The following is a 20,793-nucleotide window of genomic DNA, read 5'->3' on the forward strand; positions in this document are numbered from 1 at the left end:
GGTGTGCTCTGGAAAACTGTCTTAAATGACTTAAAGATTTGTAATAATATGATTATGGAGTATTTAATTTACATACTAATTTGCCCTGTACAGGGAGAGTCCACAGTCTAGGAGCGGTAGTCCTGTTGCTGGAAGTGGAATTCCAACAAAGCTTTAGCTTCTTGAGAAGATTCAGACATATATTTAGCTGCATGAAATGTACTAGCTTTGAGTAACTCTTTTCTAGCTTCTTTAGTAGCAGGTTAAATGGAGTAAACATTGCAGGCTCACAAAACCGGCTTGCCATCAACATACCCTTTTTAAATAGGGAAATGTCAGTGGTCTTTCCAAAACTTCAAAATTAACACATTGCTTTATGGCTATTTCTAAGCCTCTGGTATCACTGTAGCTTCCATCAAACACATGTGCTGCTGGTATAAACTGGATGGATAAAATGACTCAGCGACGCTCTCCGAACACCAAGCGCCTCCCATCTTGTCCGTTTGTCACTTAAGGACATACTGCTTATTCTGTTAACATCTGCAGGGCAGTAAACAGGTAAATTGTTTCACCAGTCACATGGAGACTTGGGGCTGCATTAGCAGATATAGAATGTGGATTAAGATGTAATTGTGACTGATGATATAATCAGATATCAGAAAGAGTTTAATCTCTCCTCAGAAGACTGGGTTGAGATGACATAGTGCTATAAGCACATAAAATAGCAAATATAAGAGATACGATGTGATGGTCGGTGCAGGAAGTAGGTTGATGGACCTTCCTTTTGTATATTTGACTTTTGTTTCATTTAAATGACAGGAAGCGTTGGATTTTATTATAACTTTGCTGTTTAACTGTGTACTTTATATGTTATAGAATAAAGCTCACTTCTCTGGTTTTGTTCTATGCTTTTTACCCCAAGGATGCTGAGTGGCTTTTTGCTATCCCAGTCTCTCTGCATTAAGTTAAAGTTCTTCCTGGCATTTGGACTGGCTTGGTTCTCTCGTTTAGGAAAGGACATGAAACAAGTTTGGAAGAGTTCGGGGTGGGGCCTCAGGAACCTACCTCATTGGCCCAGAATTGTACATGGATTTTCAGTTACTTCTTGGCTCTGGACAAACAGAATATTTACATATAATTCCCTCTGGCTGTAAGTTATAGGGAGCTTCCAGTGCAGAGCATCTGGGAAAAAAGGAAGGTTATTACTGGTCCAGGAAGCCTTTAATGGGAATGAGTAAACAGGGAAACCAGGAGGCTGGCCTTGGTGTTGGGGGAAGGAGGAGGAGGTAACTAACTCAGGAAGTTGGAGCTTCTATGTTCCCATGACACTTTCTGTGCATGTGGTTCTGTTGGGATTATTTGGTTGTGTCTGTGCTCTCCTACAGGGAGCTCTCCGTGTCTCTATCCCAGGGCCCGTTTCTGCCACAGTAACAATAACTCCTGTGACAGATGCTGTGCTAAATGTTTCATTTCATTTAATCCTAACAGCAACTGTAATACAGACGATATTTCTCCACTCTACAGATGAGGAAACAGCCTGTGATGGGGGTTGAGGCTAGTACCTGATACCTGCATCTTAACTTCCTACTCATGTGTCTCCCATAGCGGGAGCCCAGTCAGTGGGAAGGGAAGATGCCCAGCAACATGCTGCTGGGGATGTTCTTGACTTCGGCCCCCCATATTTGGGGGACTAATCACCACCACTGGGTTCAGGATGCAGTTGGTATCTGGGTCCATGAACATGATCTTCAGACTTCAGTAGATGTGCAGAGGATTGTGGGAGATTCTGCTGGGATGTGGTAAAAGGCCTAGTCTTTGTTCTCCAGACTCTTTACATGCAAAAGAATGAAATGTGACCCACCTCCTGCTATAGGGGCAGTTGGGTAAGGTGTCTTCATAGTTCCTGGGGAAACTACTCTTGTGATGGTGCTGAAATGAAACTGTCGGCTTAGGGAAGTGTGTTGTCTCTCTTTTCCTCCAAGAACTGTTGCTTTAGGAGGAGAAACTTCGAAATGGACACTTACCCCCACAGAGGATCACTTACGACATTTTGGAGAAGCGTTGAGGTGTCTTCCTAACCTCACTAAAGAACTGAGCTACGAATAGCCCCATTTTCAATAAGGGACACATGATTTTTGGCCTAGAGGGTTTTGTAGTCTCTTAGCACTGTGGTTCTCAGCCTGCCATCCTAGCACTTTGTAGCTGGGCTTGGGCAAGGTTGGGGAAGCAGCTTGCTGTCCTTTTGCTGTGTGTGATCCTTCCTGCCTTGGGCGGCATCTGAGTTCCAGGTCTCACCTCCTTACCTTTTAACAATTATGTTTTCCCTTGAAACCCACAGCCTGTCCACTTACTTGTAACAGTGCTGGGAAGCACTACTGTTTGTTGATGCTCCTCTCTGCTGGATCTCAGACTGGTCCTGTACAGAGAAATTTGGTGGCTTCTGTGCTCCTTGAGGGATGGAAGTTGACCAACTTGATCTTGCATCTTCTCCAAATGAGTTCTAGAACAAAATTCACGCCCTGAGTAAATCTATTGACTGGTTTCTCTGTTTTGTCAAAAGGACTCCCCTCCCACCCCTAACCAGAGCCTCGCTTTCAATCATAGAGCAGAGATTTGAGTTCCTACTAACCATGACGTCATGTCAGTGCTGGGGTACAGCCATGAATAAGGCCAACAGTGTGCCTGCTCTTTGTCCCCTAAACACAGGAATGGGCAGGCAGTTTATCCAGTGAGTCACCAGGTTAGGCTGTGGGGTCCCCTCTCATCCATTCCTGGGGGTCTGTGCCCAGACACAGACTACACAATGTAGTCAAGACTACGTTGTGACCAAAACTTCAGTCTGATTCTTAACTCCAAAACTACTTAGTGGCTTAACTTGGCATGTCGTTGTCAGTGGGTGTTTGTACTTTTTTCATGTGTGATGATAAGACACTTTAACTGTATAAAATACATACTCAGTGGGACCTGGGCTGCTGTAAGAAAGTCAGTATTACTCCATGGGTTGGGGGAGACAGTGGAGGACTTAGAGTCTGAGATCTTCTCTTTGATCCTGCCCTGAACTTGGCTCTTCACTGTGAACTTTGGCAAATTGTCCAGTATGTTTTACCCTCAAGTTTCTTCTATGTGAAATATTAGTGATAACTGTGCTCATCTTATTTCAGTTTTAAAAGTAAGATGAAATGATTAAGTTACTTACATTAGTGTAAGATTATGGAGGTGGCATTATTAAGAATTCTATGGAGTGAATGTTTCCAATGTTCCTATTCTCTTTTCCCTAAAGTCCACTTTGGTTCTGAGGCTCACTCTGAAACAATGATTTTATATCTGATGGCACATTCATCACTTGGAAAGCGTAAAATGAAAGTACAGTGCTTGGGGCCTACTCTCAGACTTAATTATTCAAGTGTGGGACATGGGCATTGGATCTTTTTTTCTTTTTTTTTTTTAAATTTATTTATTTACTTTTGGCTGTGTTGGGTCTTCGTTTCTGTGCCAGGGCTTTCTCCAGTTGCGGCGAGCGGGGGCCGCTCTTCATCGCGGTGTGCGGGCCTCTCACTGTCACGGCCTCTCCCTTTGTGGAGCACAGGCTCCAGATGCGCAGGCTCAGTAGTTGTGGCTCACGGGCTTAGTTGCTCCGCGGCATGTGGGATCTTCCCAGACCAGGGCTCGAACCCGTGTCCCCTGCATTGGCAGGCAGATTCTTAACCACTGCGCCACCAGGGAAGCCCTCTTTTTTTTTTTTAAAAAAAAAAAAAAAGATCTGCAGATAATTCTTAAATGCCAGCCAGCGTTGAGAGTTACTCCTCTCAGGGTTCTGAGGTTGAAGTAGTCTAGATCCATTACTGATTTTAAGGCAAAGCATGGCTACCTATGTATGATGATTTGCAGGACATCTCAAGGATCCCAGTAACATGGAACACCTTGGATTTGTTTCCCGTTCCTTAATTGTCTGCAGGATCCCAGGAGGATCCTGCCTTCTAGACTGCACAGTGTCTGATATCATCACCACTGTCACTACTGCCTAATGTGTACAGTCCCAACACTGTGGGATCTCATCTAATTCTTAGGACGCTTTATGAGGTTGGTCTAACTTTTGCCCAGATTGTTCAAATGAGAAAACCGAGGTTCAGACCCATTCATCACCTTACCCAACCTAATGAGTGGTGGTTGGAATTCTTACCCAGGCTGTCTAGCTCTAGAGCCTGCACACTTAACCACAGTACTGCACTGCATGATAATTAGTATCAATGGGTAAATGCTGTACTCTTCTCAGTAGTATGCTTACATTTTAGCAGCAGGGGCTTTCTTCAGATAGTCCTCTGCTCAGGATAAAGAATCCTCAGACTGGAATTTCATGTTCTACCACAGGCCAGTGGGGAGAGGCCTCCGGGCACATGAGGGTCTGTGCTGCCCTGCAAATCAGTTACCAAATCAAACCACAAGGACTGCTGGTTTTCAGACCTGCCTGCACATTGGATGCATCTGGGGAGCTTTAAACAAACACTGCCTGGTTCCCATCCCCAGAGATTGATGTCATTGGCCTGAGGGGTTGCCTGGCTGGGGAAGCTTTCAAAGCTCCCCAGGTGGTTCTCCCCTGCACCAGGGTTGAGCACTAGTGCCAGAGGCAGCCGCTCCCTCCAGCTGTCTGTCAGAGCTGCCTCTGGGCCTGCTGCAGAGACGGGAGAAATGAACTCCGGCTGGAGAATCGCTCTCAGTACTAATGCATTTCATTTCAGAGAGGCATCTGCCTTCTCCGGTCAATACACAGGGCGCTTTCCAAAAGAAAAATCAGCTTTTCTTTGACAATTAGGTCAGACATTATTTTATTTACTTTGAAATGATGGGATTAAGTATTGTTACAACAGCTTAGTGACAAATTGAGTAGTACTGTAATAGGATTCTGTGAGGGAGCTTGTCTTTCCTACAGTCTCCTGCCTCCAGGAAAGTTGGTAGAGGTTAGATTTGTTTGAAGGAATTCCCTGAAGGTGAGAAAAAATGAAGAGGCAACACAGAACCTTGGTTCTAGAAAGTTTCTGTCTGGCTCATAGAAATGATGGCTTTCTGTTAAAAGAATATATTTTATCTTACTGCTTTTCCAGATATTAGAAGTGAGAACCCATGTCAGGAGAGAGTGTGCAGGATGCTGTTTGCATCATCTGCAACCAAAACGGTTTTTGTTTTTTAAACTGAGGTGAAATTCACATGACAAAAAATTAACTATTAAATGAACCATTCAGTGGCATTGAATGAATTCACAATGTTGTGCAACCACCATGTCTATCTAGTTGCAAAACATTTTCATCATTGCAAAGGAATCCCTTCCCTTACAAATTCTTTCCATCTCTGGATTAGAGACCTAAATGTAAGACTGGGCACTATAAAACTCGTAGAGGAAAACATAGGAAGAAAACTCTTTGACATAAATCACAGCAGGATATTTTTTGATCCACCTCCTAGAGTAATGGAAATAAAACCAAAAATAAACAGATGGGACCTAATGAAACTTAAAAGCTTTTGCACAGGGCTTCCCTGGTGGCGCAATGGTTGAGAATCCGCCTGCCGATGCAGGGGACACAGGTTCGTGCCCCGGTCCGGGAAGATCCCACATGCCGCGGAGCGGCTGGGCCCGTGAGCCATGGCCGCTGAGCCTGTGCGTCCAGAGCCTGTGCTTCGCAACGGGAGAGGCCACAACAGTGAGAGGCCCGCATATCACAAAAAAAAAAAAAAAAAAAAAAAAAAAAAGCTTTTGCACAGCAAAGGAAACCATAAACAAGACAAAAAGACAACCCTTTGAATGGGAGAAAATATTTTCAAATGAATCATTGGACAAAGGATTAATCTCCAAAATATATAAACAGCTCATGCAACTCAGTGTTAAAAAAACAAACAACTCAATCCAAAAATGGGCAGAAGACCTAAATAGACATTTTCCAAAGAAGACATACAGATGGCCAAGAAGCACATGAAAAGCTGCTCAACATCACTAATTATTAGAGAAATGCGAATCAAAACTACAATGAGGTATCACCTCACACCAGTTAGAATGGGAATCCTCAGAAAATCTATAAACAACAAATGCTGGAGAGGGTGTGGAGAAAAGGGAACCCTCCTGCACTGTTGGTGGGAATGTAAACTGATACAGGCACTATGGAGAACAGTATAGAGGTTCCTTAAAGAACTAAAAATAGAATTACCATATGACCTAGCAATCCCACTACTGGGCATATACCCAGGGAAAACCATAATTCAAAGAGACACATGCACCCCAACGTTCATTGCAGCACTGTTTACAATAGCCAGGTCATGGAAGCAACCTAAATGCCCACTGAAAGACGAATGGATAAAGAAGATGTGGTACATATACACAATGGAATATTACTCAGCCATAAAAAGGAATGAAATTGGGTCATTTGTAGAGACGTGGATGCATCTGGAGACTGTCATACAGAGTGAAGTAAGTCAGAAAGAGAAAAATATCATATATTAATGCATATATGTGGAACCTAGAAAATGGGTACAGATGAACCAGTTTGCAGAGCAGAAATTGAGACACAGATGTAGAGAACAAACGTATGGACAGCAAGGCAGGAAAGCGGTGGAGGGGTGTGGTGTGATGAATTGGGAGATTGGGATTGACATGTATACACTGATGTGTATAAAATGGATGACTGGGCTTCCCTGGTGGCTCAGTGGTTGAGAGTCCGCCTGCCGATGCAGGGGACGCGGGTTCGTGCCCCGGTCCGGGAAGATCCCACGTGCCGCGGAGCGGCTGGGCCCGTGAGCCATGGCCGCTGAGCCTGCGCGTCCAGAGCCTGTGCTCTGCAACGGGAGAGGCCACAACAGTGAGAGGCCTGCATACCGCAAAAAAAAAAAAAAAAAAAAAGAAAAAGAAAAAAAGAGAAGGATGACTAATAAGAAAAAAAATTAATTTTTAAAAAAACACACAAATTCTTTCCATCGCCACAGCTCAGATCACATCGGTCTTCCTCCCTCAAGTCTTTTTTGTTTAATTGAAGTATAGTTGATTTACAATATTGTGTTAGTTTCAGGTGTACAGCAAAGTGATTTGGTTTTATATATACTTCTAAAATTCTTTTCCATTATAGTTTATTATAAGATATTGAATATAGTTCCTTGTGCTGTACAGTAAGTCCATGTTGTTTATTTATTTTATACATGGTAGTGTGCATCTGTAAATCTCATACTCCCAATTTATCCCTCCCCGCATTCCCCTTTGGTAACCGTAAGTTTATTTTCTGTCTGTGAGTCTGTTTATGTTTTGTAGGTAAGCTCATTTGTACTGTTTTTTAGATTCCACATGTATGTCTCCCTCAAGTCTTTGCTGGCTACTGTGTTCCTTATCTCTCCTTCCTCTCAGTGTGTGTGTCTGTTCTCTTGGCTGTTTACTTTGTACTGATCATGCCCCACCTTGTACCCCTTTATAGGGGCAGTGGATCTGCCTTGGTCTGAGTGGAGGGGCTTGTTGGCTCAGTCAGCACATAAAGCAAAACTTGATTGTGGTTAAAATTGCCCTTGGAAGTCCTATAAATAGCTCAAGTGCGGCGTATGTGACATTGGATGAACAGCCCTGCTCAGTAACTCATAGGCACCTTAAGCTGAGAATCTATGAAGTAGCATAAAGGTGGGGAGGCCTGCCTGCAGATGTCACCCACCCCATGCCATCACAATACAGGGTTTACTTCATTCTTGTTTAACAGTGAACTGCTGTAATCTCAGTGCATGTCCACATGTGTCTTCATTGTGGGGATGGAGGGCACATGACAGCGTCTAGCACGGAGTGGGTACTCAGATGTTTACTGGATTTCAATCTAAAGCTTGCTTGATCAGATGTGTAGCCTTTAAGATGTTGTAGGAGAATCTGGTCACCTGTTTCCTCTCTAAGTTGGCATTTACCATTGTTGCCCTCCCTTCTCTTGCCTTGCCTGCCCCCCCCGCCAACTGATTAGCTGTTATTCTCCTTAGAAATTGGTCACACCTCCCCCTAGAGTATATTTTTTATATGAATTATCTATCCAACTAGACTGTATGTTCCTTAACGTGAGGGTATACATCTTCATGTTTATACTTGATTACATGGTGCTTATCACAGTGTTTTATGTATAAACCAGGTGCCCCATAAACACACCTGCTCTCTTCACTGATTCCTGTCTCAATAAACATTTCCTGAGCACCTACTACATGCCAGGGGTACAGAAATGCCCCGTGGTGTATCTGAAAGACCTTGAATTAATCTGACGTGAAAGAAATGACTGCAAAAACCATGAAGAAAGTAGATCATAGATGAGTTGATTGCGGCAGTCCAGAGTTGGGAAGGGCTACCTCTGTAGTGCACAGGGAAGGAAGGGTTCGGTGAGGAGACAGCACTGGAACTTGGACTCTGCCCACATAGACAATGAGAAAAGGACATTCTAGGCTGAGGAGACAGCATGTTCAAAGGTAGAGGGCAGCAAACCTTTTCTGTAAAGGGCCAGAGGGTAAATATTTTAGGTTTTGGGGCCATAGGGCGCCTGTGTTACAACTGTCACTGATATGTGGAAGCAGCCACAGACAACACGTAGATAGAATGTGTCCTTGTGTTCCAATAAAACTTTACGGACACCAAAATTTGACACATACAGTTTTCATGTGTTAGCATATGTTATCATTCTTTTGATTTTTTTCCCCCCAGCTGTTTAACCATTTAAAGACTATTCTTCACTCATGGGCTGTATCAAAACAAGTGGCACACCAGATTTGGTCCAGGGCTCTAGTCTGGCCTGTGTGCAAAAACAGGGAAGAGTGAGATCATACTGCAGGAGCAGAACAGCAAGTACTTAGGTGTGCCCATTCTGATGCCGTGGGTGTGAGATTCTGTATTTCTAACCAGCTCCCAGGTAGTGGTGAGGCTGAGGTCCTCACCTGGAGTAGCAAGGAACTGAAGTATCAGTAGGGTCCCCTTATGCCCCTGATGCTCTGATGGATTCTGTGGGTTTAGGAAAATATAGATGACAATTTTCTGCCTACCAGGTGTTTTCAGTCTGCTTAGAGAGAAGAGATTTATGTAAGTAGAAAGGTAAATGGACCCTCCCAGAGTGAGAATCAAACAGCAGCAGAGCCAGGCAGGAGGTTCCCCAGTGCTGGGTGCAGTGAACTATCTGGTGAGAGGCATGTGGACAGCAGGGTTAAGGTCAGAGGAGCCCCCGTGTGAGCTGGGACTGGGCTCCTTGGCTTCCAGTACATCATGCAGCTTGACGATGTCCACACATCACCACCTCCACTCGCTTCCTATCGGCATTTCCCCCTTCTTCTGCTGTTTGTCACTCTGTTACCTTGAGCCTTTCCTGACACCACTTTACACTGAGTGGAGGCTTGGCTTTGAATAGAGCTTCTTGGGTGCGCTGTCCTCCCTCTGACTGGAGGGGAGTCCCGGTGGCCTAACTCAGGGACAGGAAGTGTAGCGAGGCTAAGGAAAGTCACTCACTTGAAGCTGGGGGACAGGAGCTTAAAAGTCCCCACAGCTGGATGGATGGTGGGCTTAAATGGTAGAGGAGGTAAGTTAGAACACCTGAAGGGAGAGAAATGTTGAAACTCTCAGTTTTCTCTGGAGATATCTCCAAACATTCTTCATGTATTACTCGATAGCACTCAGATACTATAAAGCTCTAGAGTATCTTCCTCTAAAGATACAGGAATACCTTGCTGTAGTGCAGGCTCAGAGGCAGAGAGACAATCCTGTGAACTTGATTGATTGTAAAACTAAAAACAAACGACTTTGGCTTTGTACCCTGAGCTGGGGTATCAGCGATGCAAGTTGGTGGTGGTTTGCTTTCCCATTAATCAGTGTTCTGAATCTCTTGCCTCATGACTTTCACTCCTCGATCCTGAATTAGAGACAAGTGTAGCAGGGGCCGGGCCTTGCTTTTAAAAAATGTAAAACCGATAGCTAGTGGGAAGCTGCCGCATAGCACAGGGAGATCACCTCTGTGCTTTGTGACCACCTAGAGGGGTGGGATAGGGAGGGTGGGAGAGAGGGTGATGCAAGAGGGAAGAGATATGGGAACATATGTATATGTATAACTGATTCACTTTGATGTAAAGGAGAAACTAACACACTATTGTAAAACAGTTATACTCCAATAAAGATGTTAAAAATAAATAAATAAATAAATAAATAAATAAAGTGAAACAACAACAACAAAAAAAGGCCAGTGATCACGTGGAGCAAAATGCTGTAAAAAAGCAGGACCAAAATCAAGTCGGCAACTGACTGGCCACAGGGCCTGTGCTTTGCTGTCCCTCCACAGGGGAGGTGGGTTATGCTGACCCAAGCACACATTCTGGCTGGCCTCTGGTCTTAAGAACTATTAATTTCAGGAGTATTAATTTTGCTAAAAGTATTCTGTGGCATTTTATATATATATATATATATATATGATTATACATAAATATACAAATATAATTATATATAAAAATTAAAAAAAATATATATATATATAATGGGAGGGTATGTGCACATGTACACAGACAGCTTCTCAAGCAAATAGGCCCTGTGGAAATTCGAACACCTATGAGACAAATACTGGGAAAATGTGTCTGACAGAGGTAAGGAGCGTGGTGCGGAGAGGGACAGCCACTGGTAGATGCTGCCGTTTGGTGCATCAGACCCGTGGTTCTCCCTGGCTGCACGTTACACTCACCTGGGAGCTTTCATGTCACCTCAAATGCTGCGTGGGTCTGAGGTGAACCCCGACTTGGTCTTTTCAAGGCTCCCAGGTGATTCTAATGTGCAGTCAGGGCCGAGAGTGCGCAAGTGACATTGACAGTGCCTCCCACTCCCCGAGGGCTGCGTTCTTCCCTGCCAGGATTTGGCCAGCTTAATGACCTTGCGGATGCTCAATCCGGATGGTGGTTGGGGAAGAATGCATGAGATCTGTGGTCATGTTTGTGGCTTAAAGAATGCACCACTAAGTTGAGATTGCTGACAACTCAGGAATATATTAACACAGTTTCAATTTGCTGACCACTTTCTTTCACTTCTGCAGGAAAATGGCTTTGACCCTGAATGCAGAATATCAAAGCAGAGATTCCCAAGCTCTGAAGACTTGCTACATTGTCTTGTTGGGTTTTTCATGTGTTGTCTTAATCTTTGTTTGCAGCACACTAGACACTCCCTCTGACATTGCAATTTTGTACCACCTTTTGAGATAATGGTGTAAAACTCTGGATATAACCAAATCTAGGCTTGGCATTCCCCTGGTAGAATTCAAATTTCACTGATCTGTGACATTCTCTTAGGATCTAGAAGGAGTCCTCTCTAACCAATCCTGTGAGTTGTCTCTTGTCATGGTATTGGATCACCTTGTATCTTGAAATGAGAAGGGAGGGAAATGTGTGCAGATGACTTTAAAAGTTCTCCTGAGGACCCCTCATAGAGAGCATACCTGAAAGCTTATCTTAGCATCTAAGTTTCTTCTCTTTTAATCTTTCAGTACACAAGGGTCTGGATCCCTGACCCCGATGAAGTGTGGCGCTCGGCTGAATTAACCAAGGACTACAAGGAGGGTGAGAAGAGCCTCCAGCTCCGACTGGAAGATGAAACTGTGAGTGCAGTGCTGGGGGTGGGAGTGCAGAGCTCTCCTGAGCAGGGCTGGATGCTACATTGTGGCTAGAGCATGTCCTGCACGTTGGAGCTTCTGAGCCCCTGGCATCCGTTTTGTTGCTGTTGATGGTAATATATGTGAAAGTTTAAACCATGAAGCTGCTGAACGGATGGCCCATTACAAACAAGTGCCCATAGGTGTTAGCAGCTGAGAGTTGGCGGGTGACTGAGGCAAGAATCTTCTCCGTGGAGTGGAGGGCACAGGAGGCTTCCCTCCGTGGGGTTGAGGCTCAGTGGGAGGTGAGGGGGAGCCACTTACCATAAGAGCCAGTGCCTGGTACAGTGGTTGGAGTACCAGCTGTGGACTCAGCCTGCCTGGGTTGGGATCCTGGCTTGGCCCTTGCTAGCTTTGTGCCCTTGAGCAAGTTAGCAATTTTTCTGTGCCTATTACTTCATCTGTGACATGGGGGTGATAGTTTGTCTAGGGAGCTCCTTAGAATAAAGTGAGTTACTATGTAGCATGTACTTAGAGTTGTGCCTGGCACGTAAGCACTCATTACATGTTATTTGCTCCAGTGAGATTTTTTTTCTTTTTGGCTGCGTTGGGTCTTCGTTGCTGCGTGCAGGCTTTCTCTAGTTGAGGCAAGCGAGAGCTATTCTTCGTTGCGGTGCGCGGGCTTCTCATCGTGGTAGCTTCTCTTGTTGCAGAGCACGGGCTCTAGGTGCATGGGCTTCAGTAGCTGCCACGCATGGGCTTAGTTGCTCCGCGGCATGTGGGATCTGCCCGGATCAGGGCTCAAACCTGTGTCCCCTGCATTGGCAGGCAGATTCTTAACCACCGCGCCACCAGGGAAGCTCCGAGAGTTTTTTCATTAGTTGATTTTCAGGTGGTTTCGCTCAAAAGGAAAACAAGGTAGTAACCAGGAAATTGTATTCTTTCTAGAAGATCTGATTCAGGTTCCCTTTTCATGAGCCTTTTGTCACTACCCTTCCCTGTGATTTGTGCATTTCACAAATATTTGAAGGCTTGCACTGTGCTGGTCATGGGGGTTTATGGGTGATCGGTTGTGGCCCTGCCACTTGTGGGAGCTCAGTGCTGGAGGGCTCAGTGAACGTGAACACAGAAATACGAGAAAGAGCCTAAGCAGGCTGCAGTAGGCACAGAAGCAGTAGACAAGGTACAGGAGGAAAGTGAGGCGGGAGCTGAGGTGAGGGTGTCCGGGGAGGGGCTGTGGAAAGGAGCCAGCATTGAAGACTCAGGCCCGGGTGGGCCGAGGGGAGCGTCCCCGGCAGGAGTTGTGCGCCAAAGCCCTGAGGCCTCAGTGTGTCCCCTTTGAGAGTGTGGAAGGGAGTCCAGTGCACCTGGAAGCCACTGCAGAAGGGGACAGACGGGACAGCCTGAGGCTGAGCTTGCAGGTCGTGCATGCAGGGTTTACAGTAGGGGGGACTGGGAGATGGACAGGCTTTGAACCAGGTGGCCAAAAAAATCAAGATTTGGCTTTGGGTTGGGTCAGGTTTGAGAGGCTGCAGAGCAGGCCTGGCCTGGAGTGATTATTGCCTCTCTGTGAACTGCGGGAGCACTGAAAGTTTGTCCCCCATCACTTAGCCTTTGATCATTTACTGTCTTACTGTTTTTCCTTCTTCCAAGCTCTTTGGTCCTGTCTTTCTAGGTAGTAATGACCTGCTTGAGAAATGGACCTTGTCTTAATGCTTTGCTCACATGTACTTAACAGTGGTTGGTGATTAACACATTGGTTAGTAGGAAGGTTGAACGTCTTCCCCCTCCTAACTTCTGTTTTGTGTCAACTTTGAGCACATCCCTTGGGAAACCTGGGACAGTGAGTTGGTTAGTTTGTTAAAAGTTGTTTACACTAAGGTGTGCTCACCTCCCCTTCCAGCCTCCTCTTGGTTTTGAGGTGAGAAACAAAATTCCCAACAGATGGAATCACGTTTACCATGTTGAATAACTTTCCACCCCACGCCCAAAACAAAATAAAATTAGTTCACCCACGTGAATGGTGTATCTTCCACTCCAGCAGATTTCATTTCAGTTGATCTTGTAAAAGTGGGTGGGTGTTTTTTTTAAGAGTTGTATGGAGGGAGGGTCTGCTGTGTTGCTAAAACAGAGCAGATGCTTGCCTCCCCAGTGGAGAATGAGTTCTGCCCTGCGTGACTAATCCTGGCGGCTGCCCAGCACCCCTCTCCTGCCTCCTTCCCTGCTACACGGCCATCAGCTGTAATCAGAAGAGATGGCTGGGGCTGGAGGTTAGCAGTTCTGGAGAAATAATGGGCTCTGAGCATCGGACTCTGTCCAGGTCGCTCGTGGGCTGTGGTTTGTCCACTGCTGGCTCTGAGTTGTCATCAGGAGCGACTCAGCTGAGCTGTGGACCAGAGGCAGGAGAACAGAAGTTGGATGGCTAGACTCTGAATGTTTGAAGAATCTCCTCTTTAACTAAAAGCATCCTTGATGTACCAGGTTGGCTGAAAAATCCACCCCGGAGTCTCTTTCCCCACCTTCTGCCCCTCCCTCTGAAGTCCAGTAGTGTGGGTTTAACTGTATCAGCAAAGGTTGAAAATAAACTAGTTCTCTTCTCAAACAATAAAGCTCTTAACCTATGGCTTCTACCTTAGCAGTAAGTAACCTGTGTGCTCTGCTTTGTTCAAGGTGGTCAGCCCCCCCCCCCCCCCAGTGTTCCTCTAAAGATGTTTCTTTTCCCCTGTTGCTTTGCTTGCTTCTTCTTATTTATTTGTTTATTTATTTGGGTAAAATATACAAAACATAAAATTTACCGTGTCAACCGTTTTTAAGTGCACAGTTCAGTGGTATGAAACACTTATTCATTGTTGTGCAACCATCACCACTATCCATCTCCAGAGCTCTTTTCATCTTGCAAAACTGAAAGTCTGTACCCATTGAATACTAACTCCCTATTTCCCCCTTTCCCTGCAGCCCCTGGTAATCCCTGTTGACCTTTGTCTCTGAGTTGGATTCTTCTAGGTACCTCAGAGAAGTGGAATCATATAATACTTGTCCTTTTGTGTCTGGATTGTTTCAGCCCAATATAAGATGTTTTCTGTTTAAGCCAATGAGAAGATGTGAAACTTCTTGGGGGAAAAGCATCGTGTCTTCTCTTTTTCTCCCCACGGCTGTGAAGGGTGCAAGGTATCTAGGTGTGCCAACCCTTAGCACAGTAACCTGTACAGACTGGGTAAAGCACCTCAGTGTATGCAGACCTTGGTGATAAATGCAGCTACCTAATTCTTTGTGTGGCGTGGAGCTCTGCCTGTCAGACCTTCTCTCAGTTGCCCCCACTTCCTTTACAAACTGCTCAGCTCCTGCCCTCTACTGGCAGGGAAAACTCTCCCCGTTTCCATGGTTTTGCGTTTAAATTCTGTTTTTCCAAACAAGTTTGTATCCCATGTCCAGGGCGAGTACTCCCTGTGTGCAAGGCCCTGGCAGTGTTCATGAGCGAGAGGAAGATGGGGAGATGTGAGCTGTAAGAAGAGCAACGTGCTCTATCTGTGTCTCTGCATATCCAAGCCTGCTAATGTTTCTGGGGCCAGGGCAAGAATGGGGATGTAGCCTATGTCTGTTTAAATATTAAAAGCATATTTTATCAGAATTATTTAGGTAAATCTGACATTTCTGATTCTTGAAAAAATAAAGCATTTAATATATTAAAAAGAAAGTACTTGAATCTCTACTATTCGGTCTCCATCTAGCTGCCAGTATAAAGAACTGCTACCTTGCGTTGGACATGTCACGTCTGTACCTACATATAAACAAATTTAAGAGGAATGTGACTTGTTCAGTACTGCAGAGTGTTCCTCATAAGCCAGGTTGGCAGTGGTTGCAAATACTGTACTAATTTGTGAGCACCTCTGAAACCACAATTAGAATGTGCAGAGAAGCAAGGCACTGGATATTCGGCCCAACTGGGAACCAGTGTTTCATTATGTGAGAATGTTTTTTTGCATTTGTGCTATCTGGAAGGAAGGATTAACAAGCTAATTTGTCTTTCCTTTCATCTAAACGTCTTTGCTGCCCAGTGCCTCCCCACGCTCCAAAGCAGTGTCTGTCTCTGACATTGGTGATGTTATAGCCCACCACCCTTCAAGGTGCCTGGACACATATGTCTTATTTCAAGGACACAGGGCAAGAGGTGTGCAGAAGCATTTCCCTGGGCCCTGACAGCGTTCGTCACAAGAGTGTATGTTGAGGGTTGCAGATCTCACTGTGTCAGCACTGAACGCTGATCCCAGGTGACAGAGGTACCATGTGTTCTTTAATAAGGTTATATTTTGCATTTGTGATGTTGGAGCCCTTTAAGATGCATGGTCCAGGGAAGGGCCCCTCTTGCCCAGGTCTAAGGATGGTACCAAACATATCAGGGTATTATAGCGAGGAAAGAGCAAACATGGTTCTTCAAGTTAAGAAGCGACAGACTCACAGAAGAGCTAGGACTGTTGTCCTTGCACATTGGTGTACTCAGACCACATACCTTGAGAGTGCTCACAGAGCTCACATAAACCCCGTGCGGATTAAGTGCCAGCTGCATGTACATCTGGCAAAACCAAAGAGCTAAGAATATTTGGTAATACTTCTCTGGTACCAGTAAAGCCTCTTAGTGTATGTGACTTTGATTATTTCTTTTTTCTTTTTGTTTTTCTGTTCTTTCTTACTTTCATATTGGTTATGGGTCATCAAATACTTTTTGTTTGTTTGTTTGTTTTTTTGTGGTACGCGGGCCTTTCACTGTTGTGGCCTCTCCCGTTGCGGAGCACAGGCTCAGCGGCCATGGCTCACGGGCCCAGCCGCTCCGCGGCATGTGGGATCTTCCCGGACCGGGTCACGAACCCGTGTCCCCTGCATCGGCAGGCGGATTCTCAACCACTGCACCACCAGGGAAGCCCATCATCTAATACTTTTTATCTTTATCTTTGTTTTGTTCTCAATTGCTCAGTAATACACCCTTGAGACAGTATTACACTTTGTTGATTGGATGGCAAGGATAATATGGAAGACAATATTTATATTGTACATATGCAAAAAAAGTTTCCTTAAAGTTATAAAATAGCACATTGCATATAAATATCTATTGGTAATATTGTTACCAATACAATTAGTTATCTTGTCTACAGTGGTATTATTTTTAATTAATATATTGTAAAATACACGTAACATAAAGTTTACCGTCTTCACCATTTCTAAGAGTACAGTCCAGTGGCATTAAGTACATTTACATAGTTGTGCAATCATCACTACCATCCATCTCCAGATGGATCTCTGTTACTTAGTTATTATCATTGACCTCTTCCCCTGCTGTATTCATGATCTTTTCCATCAGTTAGGACATTTTTCCTGGCTGCTTCTGCTTAGAGGTTGGTGAAGCAGTGATATTTGCCCCCAAGGGACATTTGGCAATGTCTGGATACATTTTTGGTTGTCATGACTGAGGAGGGAGGTCTGCCATTGGCATCTAGTGATAGGTGGAGAGCAGGGATGTTGTTAAGAGGACCCTCCCCCAAAGAAACAACTATCAGTCCTAAATGAAAACAGTGCCAGAGTTGAGAAACCCTGGTTTAAGCCTGTAGAGGAAATGGTCCTGGACTCGCCATTGCTGAAAGACACCATGTTAAAAGCTAAACTTTTATAACTCCGTATTCTAACAGAATGTGTAAATTGTTTTCCCCAAAATAAATTGAAATCAAAAGATTATTTTTGACTTCACATTTTTATGCTGCTGTAATTTTGTTTATAATTTAAACTTCTTAATTGCCTATTTTCATTTATGGTTTTTTTCCTTTAATTACTTGCACCACCATTCATTCATTAGAAACAGTTATTATTGAGCAATTATTATATACCAGGGTCTGGTTATACAGCTGTGAAAATGGTACATCTGTACCTTTGTGGAGCTTTCAGTCTAACTTGTAATGAATGTAATACATATACAAATATAGGCTTTAGAATATGAAAAGTTCAAGGCCAAGAATCTTTAGAAATCCATTAGAAACATTGTAAGGTGCTTGACTCTACCCCACTGCTCCCTGTGTCTTCACTCCCCAACACTGCACACTTTTTTGAAGCCCCCTTGGGAAGCTACCTCGGAGTTTCTTGCTGACTTACTAAAGCAGGAATGCGTACCCTGGTAGAGGTGTCATGCAAACGTTCTACCATGGTTCTCAGCCCCCTTGCAGGTCATGTGGGACCCCATGATTACTTCTGTCCAGAGAGCTCTAGGTAGAATTCCTGTCTATCACTTCCAGGCAGAAGCATAGAAGAGCCTGTGGGAGTTTGCCATGCTGTCTTCTTCGTCTGCCTGGTGATGGTGGAGGCCACGTGTTAATCTCTGGTTGACCTTGTGGAGCAGAGCTTCCATCCCATCCAGCCTTGAGTACCTAGCATGAATGAGAGAGAAACCTTTGTGATACTGAGCCACTGAGATTTCAGGGTTAATTTATTATTTCTTCATAACCTAAATGATCCTTCCTAACTAAGAAGTTCACATGAATCACAGAGTATTTTATTTTTCAAGTAATTGCATGCCTGTGCTTAGGCCTGGGCAAAGTGATATGAGGCGAAGAATAAGAAGGTTCTTTTTAAGAAGCATGATCTTTTTGGAGACTGGAGAAGATGCAGCTGTAAGATTGAAACACAACTATCACAGACTAAGACACAGCAGAGCATTCATTAAGTGAATGTTTTTTTGTATTCGTTTAGGACATAATGTAAACTGGACTTTTAGTATGTGTTAAATGAACTTGGAGCCACACACTTGCTATTACAGTAAGTGTAAGTGGATTCAAGCTTTGAGGTCTCCTATTTTCCAGGAGGATAGCTCAGAAAGAGAACACAGAAGAGAGCACACCCACATCCACTGACCTGAGTATTTTAGACTAATAAAGTTGGAAGGGCCCTTAAAGATTGTTGGGACCGGTCCTCCCATCTTACAATTAGGGAAGCTGTTGTCTGTGGAAATGAAGTGATGGATGACTCAACACCTCAGAGCAATTAAGTTTAGTGGTTCTGAAGTTTGGCTGCGTGATAGAAACCCCTGAGGAGCTAAAAAATTTTTGCAAAGCTCCAGCACAGCCAGACTTCTTAAATCAGAGTTTGGGGATGGGACACAACATAGTATCTTTTTGCAAGCTCCTCATGGGATTCCAAGGTGCAGGAAGGGTTGAGAGCCACTGCTTTAGTTGTCAGCCAGGACTTGAATACAGGGTTTAACTCCTAGTCGGTCTCCATTTCTGTGAGCCATGTGGCACCTCAGGGTCAGCACCAACTGCTTGCCTGCTGTTAACTCTATTTTTTTTTGGGGGGGGTACGCGGGCCTCTCACTGTTGTGGCCTCTCCGTTGCAGAGCACAGGCTCCGGACGCGCAGGCTCAGCGGCCATGGCTCACGGGCCCAGCCGCTCCGCGGCATGTGAGATCTTTCCGGACCGGGGCATGAACCCATGTCCCCTGCATCGGCAGGTGGACTCTCAACCACTGCGCCACCAGGGAAGCCCCTGTTAACTCTATTTTTACCAGCTTATCTTTTCTCTAGATCTTCTGCTTCTATGGGTAGATAAAGAAAACTTGTTTCTCCTACTCTACCATATATGCTGACTAGTAGCTCCAAATCTTTGTGTTGGGATTTGTCATTTGAAGATGTTTTTATGATTATGTTCTCTTGCTGTGGTACCATGTAACATGGACATGAGTTGAGGTATGGGAGAGGTCATGAAAAGATCAAACATTTCATTCAACTGGTATTTTTAAGCACCTACTAAGCATTATAGAATCACAGATCTACTGAGTTTAGAGCAATCTAGACCAACACTCTCCAAGAGAACATTGTACTACAGTGGGATGTTCTCTATCTGTATTGTCCAGTATGGCAGCCACTAGCCACATGTGGCTAGTGGGCTCTTGAAATGTGGCTAGCATGAGAAACTGAAGTTTTAATCATATTTAACTTTAATGAATTCAATTTAAATAACCATCTATTGGCAAGTGCAGGTCTAGACCAATCCTCTACCTTATGCCACCCTCTGTACTCTCAAGTGTTGTCCAGTATCATTTGCTAGATGGTGACCAATTGGAGACCCCCAGCTCCTGGCCTTGGAGAGGAGAAGGTCCACTCCAGGTGTGACCAAGCATTAATTTTGTGAAGGGTGTTAACATTCAGCCTCCTCTTTACCTCCAAAGGCCCAGTTATTATGTAGTGAAGTCTTTTGTGCAGAAAGTTCAATGTCTCTGATTGTGTCATAAACCCTTTAATTTCAAATAAAACCATATTAACCATAAGTGTTCAGCCCTAGCAGCGCTGTTAGAATCAAATAACTGTAAGAGAAAACAATGTGTTCTTAAGGCTCTCATTTCCTCCCTCCCTCGCCCTGGATATACACAACCCCAGAAGTCTATAGTTTTAGAATGCTGAGCTTGCAGCTCTCACTTCTTTGCTGCTGCTCTGGGCATTTTTATTCCTTATCAATTTTACCGTAACCAATACCATTGGCTTATTTTTGGACCATGTTTTCACAAAACTGCCTATGCCTTTCCCTCCACACGCTTGGGGGAGAATCTTTTGAGGGGAGATTCATCTGAGAAAATATGGAATGCCAGCATTTCTGCCTCAGGGTTTAAAGGTAGCAGGCTCAGGTCCCAGCTTTCTGATCTGAAAAATGAGGGGTTGTCTTGGGGAGCTCTGTGGTTCTGCACCTGGCCGTCTCTGTGCTGCTTACCAGGGAGGCGGCCACAGGGGAGAGCCATGCAGGAGACCAGAGTGGACGCGCTCCTGCTGGGCAGGGGGCCATCCGCATTGGGAAGTCTTTCAGAGGGCTCAGGGAGGAACGTCTGGTTAGAGTCCCAGTGATACCACCCACTCTGCTGGAGATGAAGGGGGTGAGGGAGCAATTCTAGAGCAACAGTCTCCATTTCCCCCTTGTTTCCCACCTTTTGGAAATTTTATCTGCATCTTCATGATAGTTGTTTGCTGGTCTCCTGTATGAAGTAAGTTTGATAAGAATAAAAGAGCTTTTTCACAGAAAGAAAAGAGCCTTGATTAATATTTAAAAAATCCCAACAACAGGAAACTGTACAAAAGAAAACCTCACTAACACAGGTAACCATCGATATTTTGTTGGGATATTATTCCAGTCAGACTTTAATATACAGTTTTAAATAAATGGAATCCTATTATAGGTTTCATTCTGTAACATGCCT

General features: G+C 44.5%; 1 protein-coding gene across 2 annotated transcripts in view; it reads left to right on the forward strand.

Annotated features, from left to right (window-relative positions):
• The window catches only part of MYO5B (myosin VB), a 353,322-nt gene that overhangs the window by 121,346 nt on the left and 211,183 nt on the right, over positions 1-20,793 (forward strand). For both annotated transcript variants that reach the window (XM_059039745.2, XM_059039744.2), the window contains exon 2: positions 11,469-11,579. In XM_059039745.2, the coding sequence (XP_058895728.1) occupies positions 11,469-11,579 (111 nt within the window). The remainder of the gene's footprint in view (positions 1-11,468; positions 11,580-20,793) is intronic.

The sequence above is a fragment of the Kogia breviceps genome, chromosome 15, assembly GCF_026419965.1.
Source record: "Kogia breviceps isolate mKogBre1 chromosome 15, mKogBre1 haplotype 1, whole genome shotgun sequence".
Taxonomy (NCBI): Eukaryota; Metazoa; Chordata; class Mammalia; order Artiodactyla; family Physeteridae; genus Kogia; species Kogia breviceps.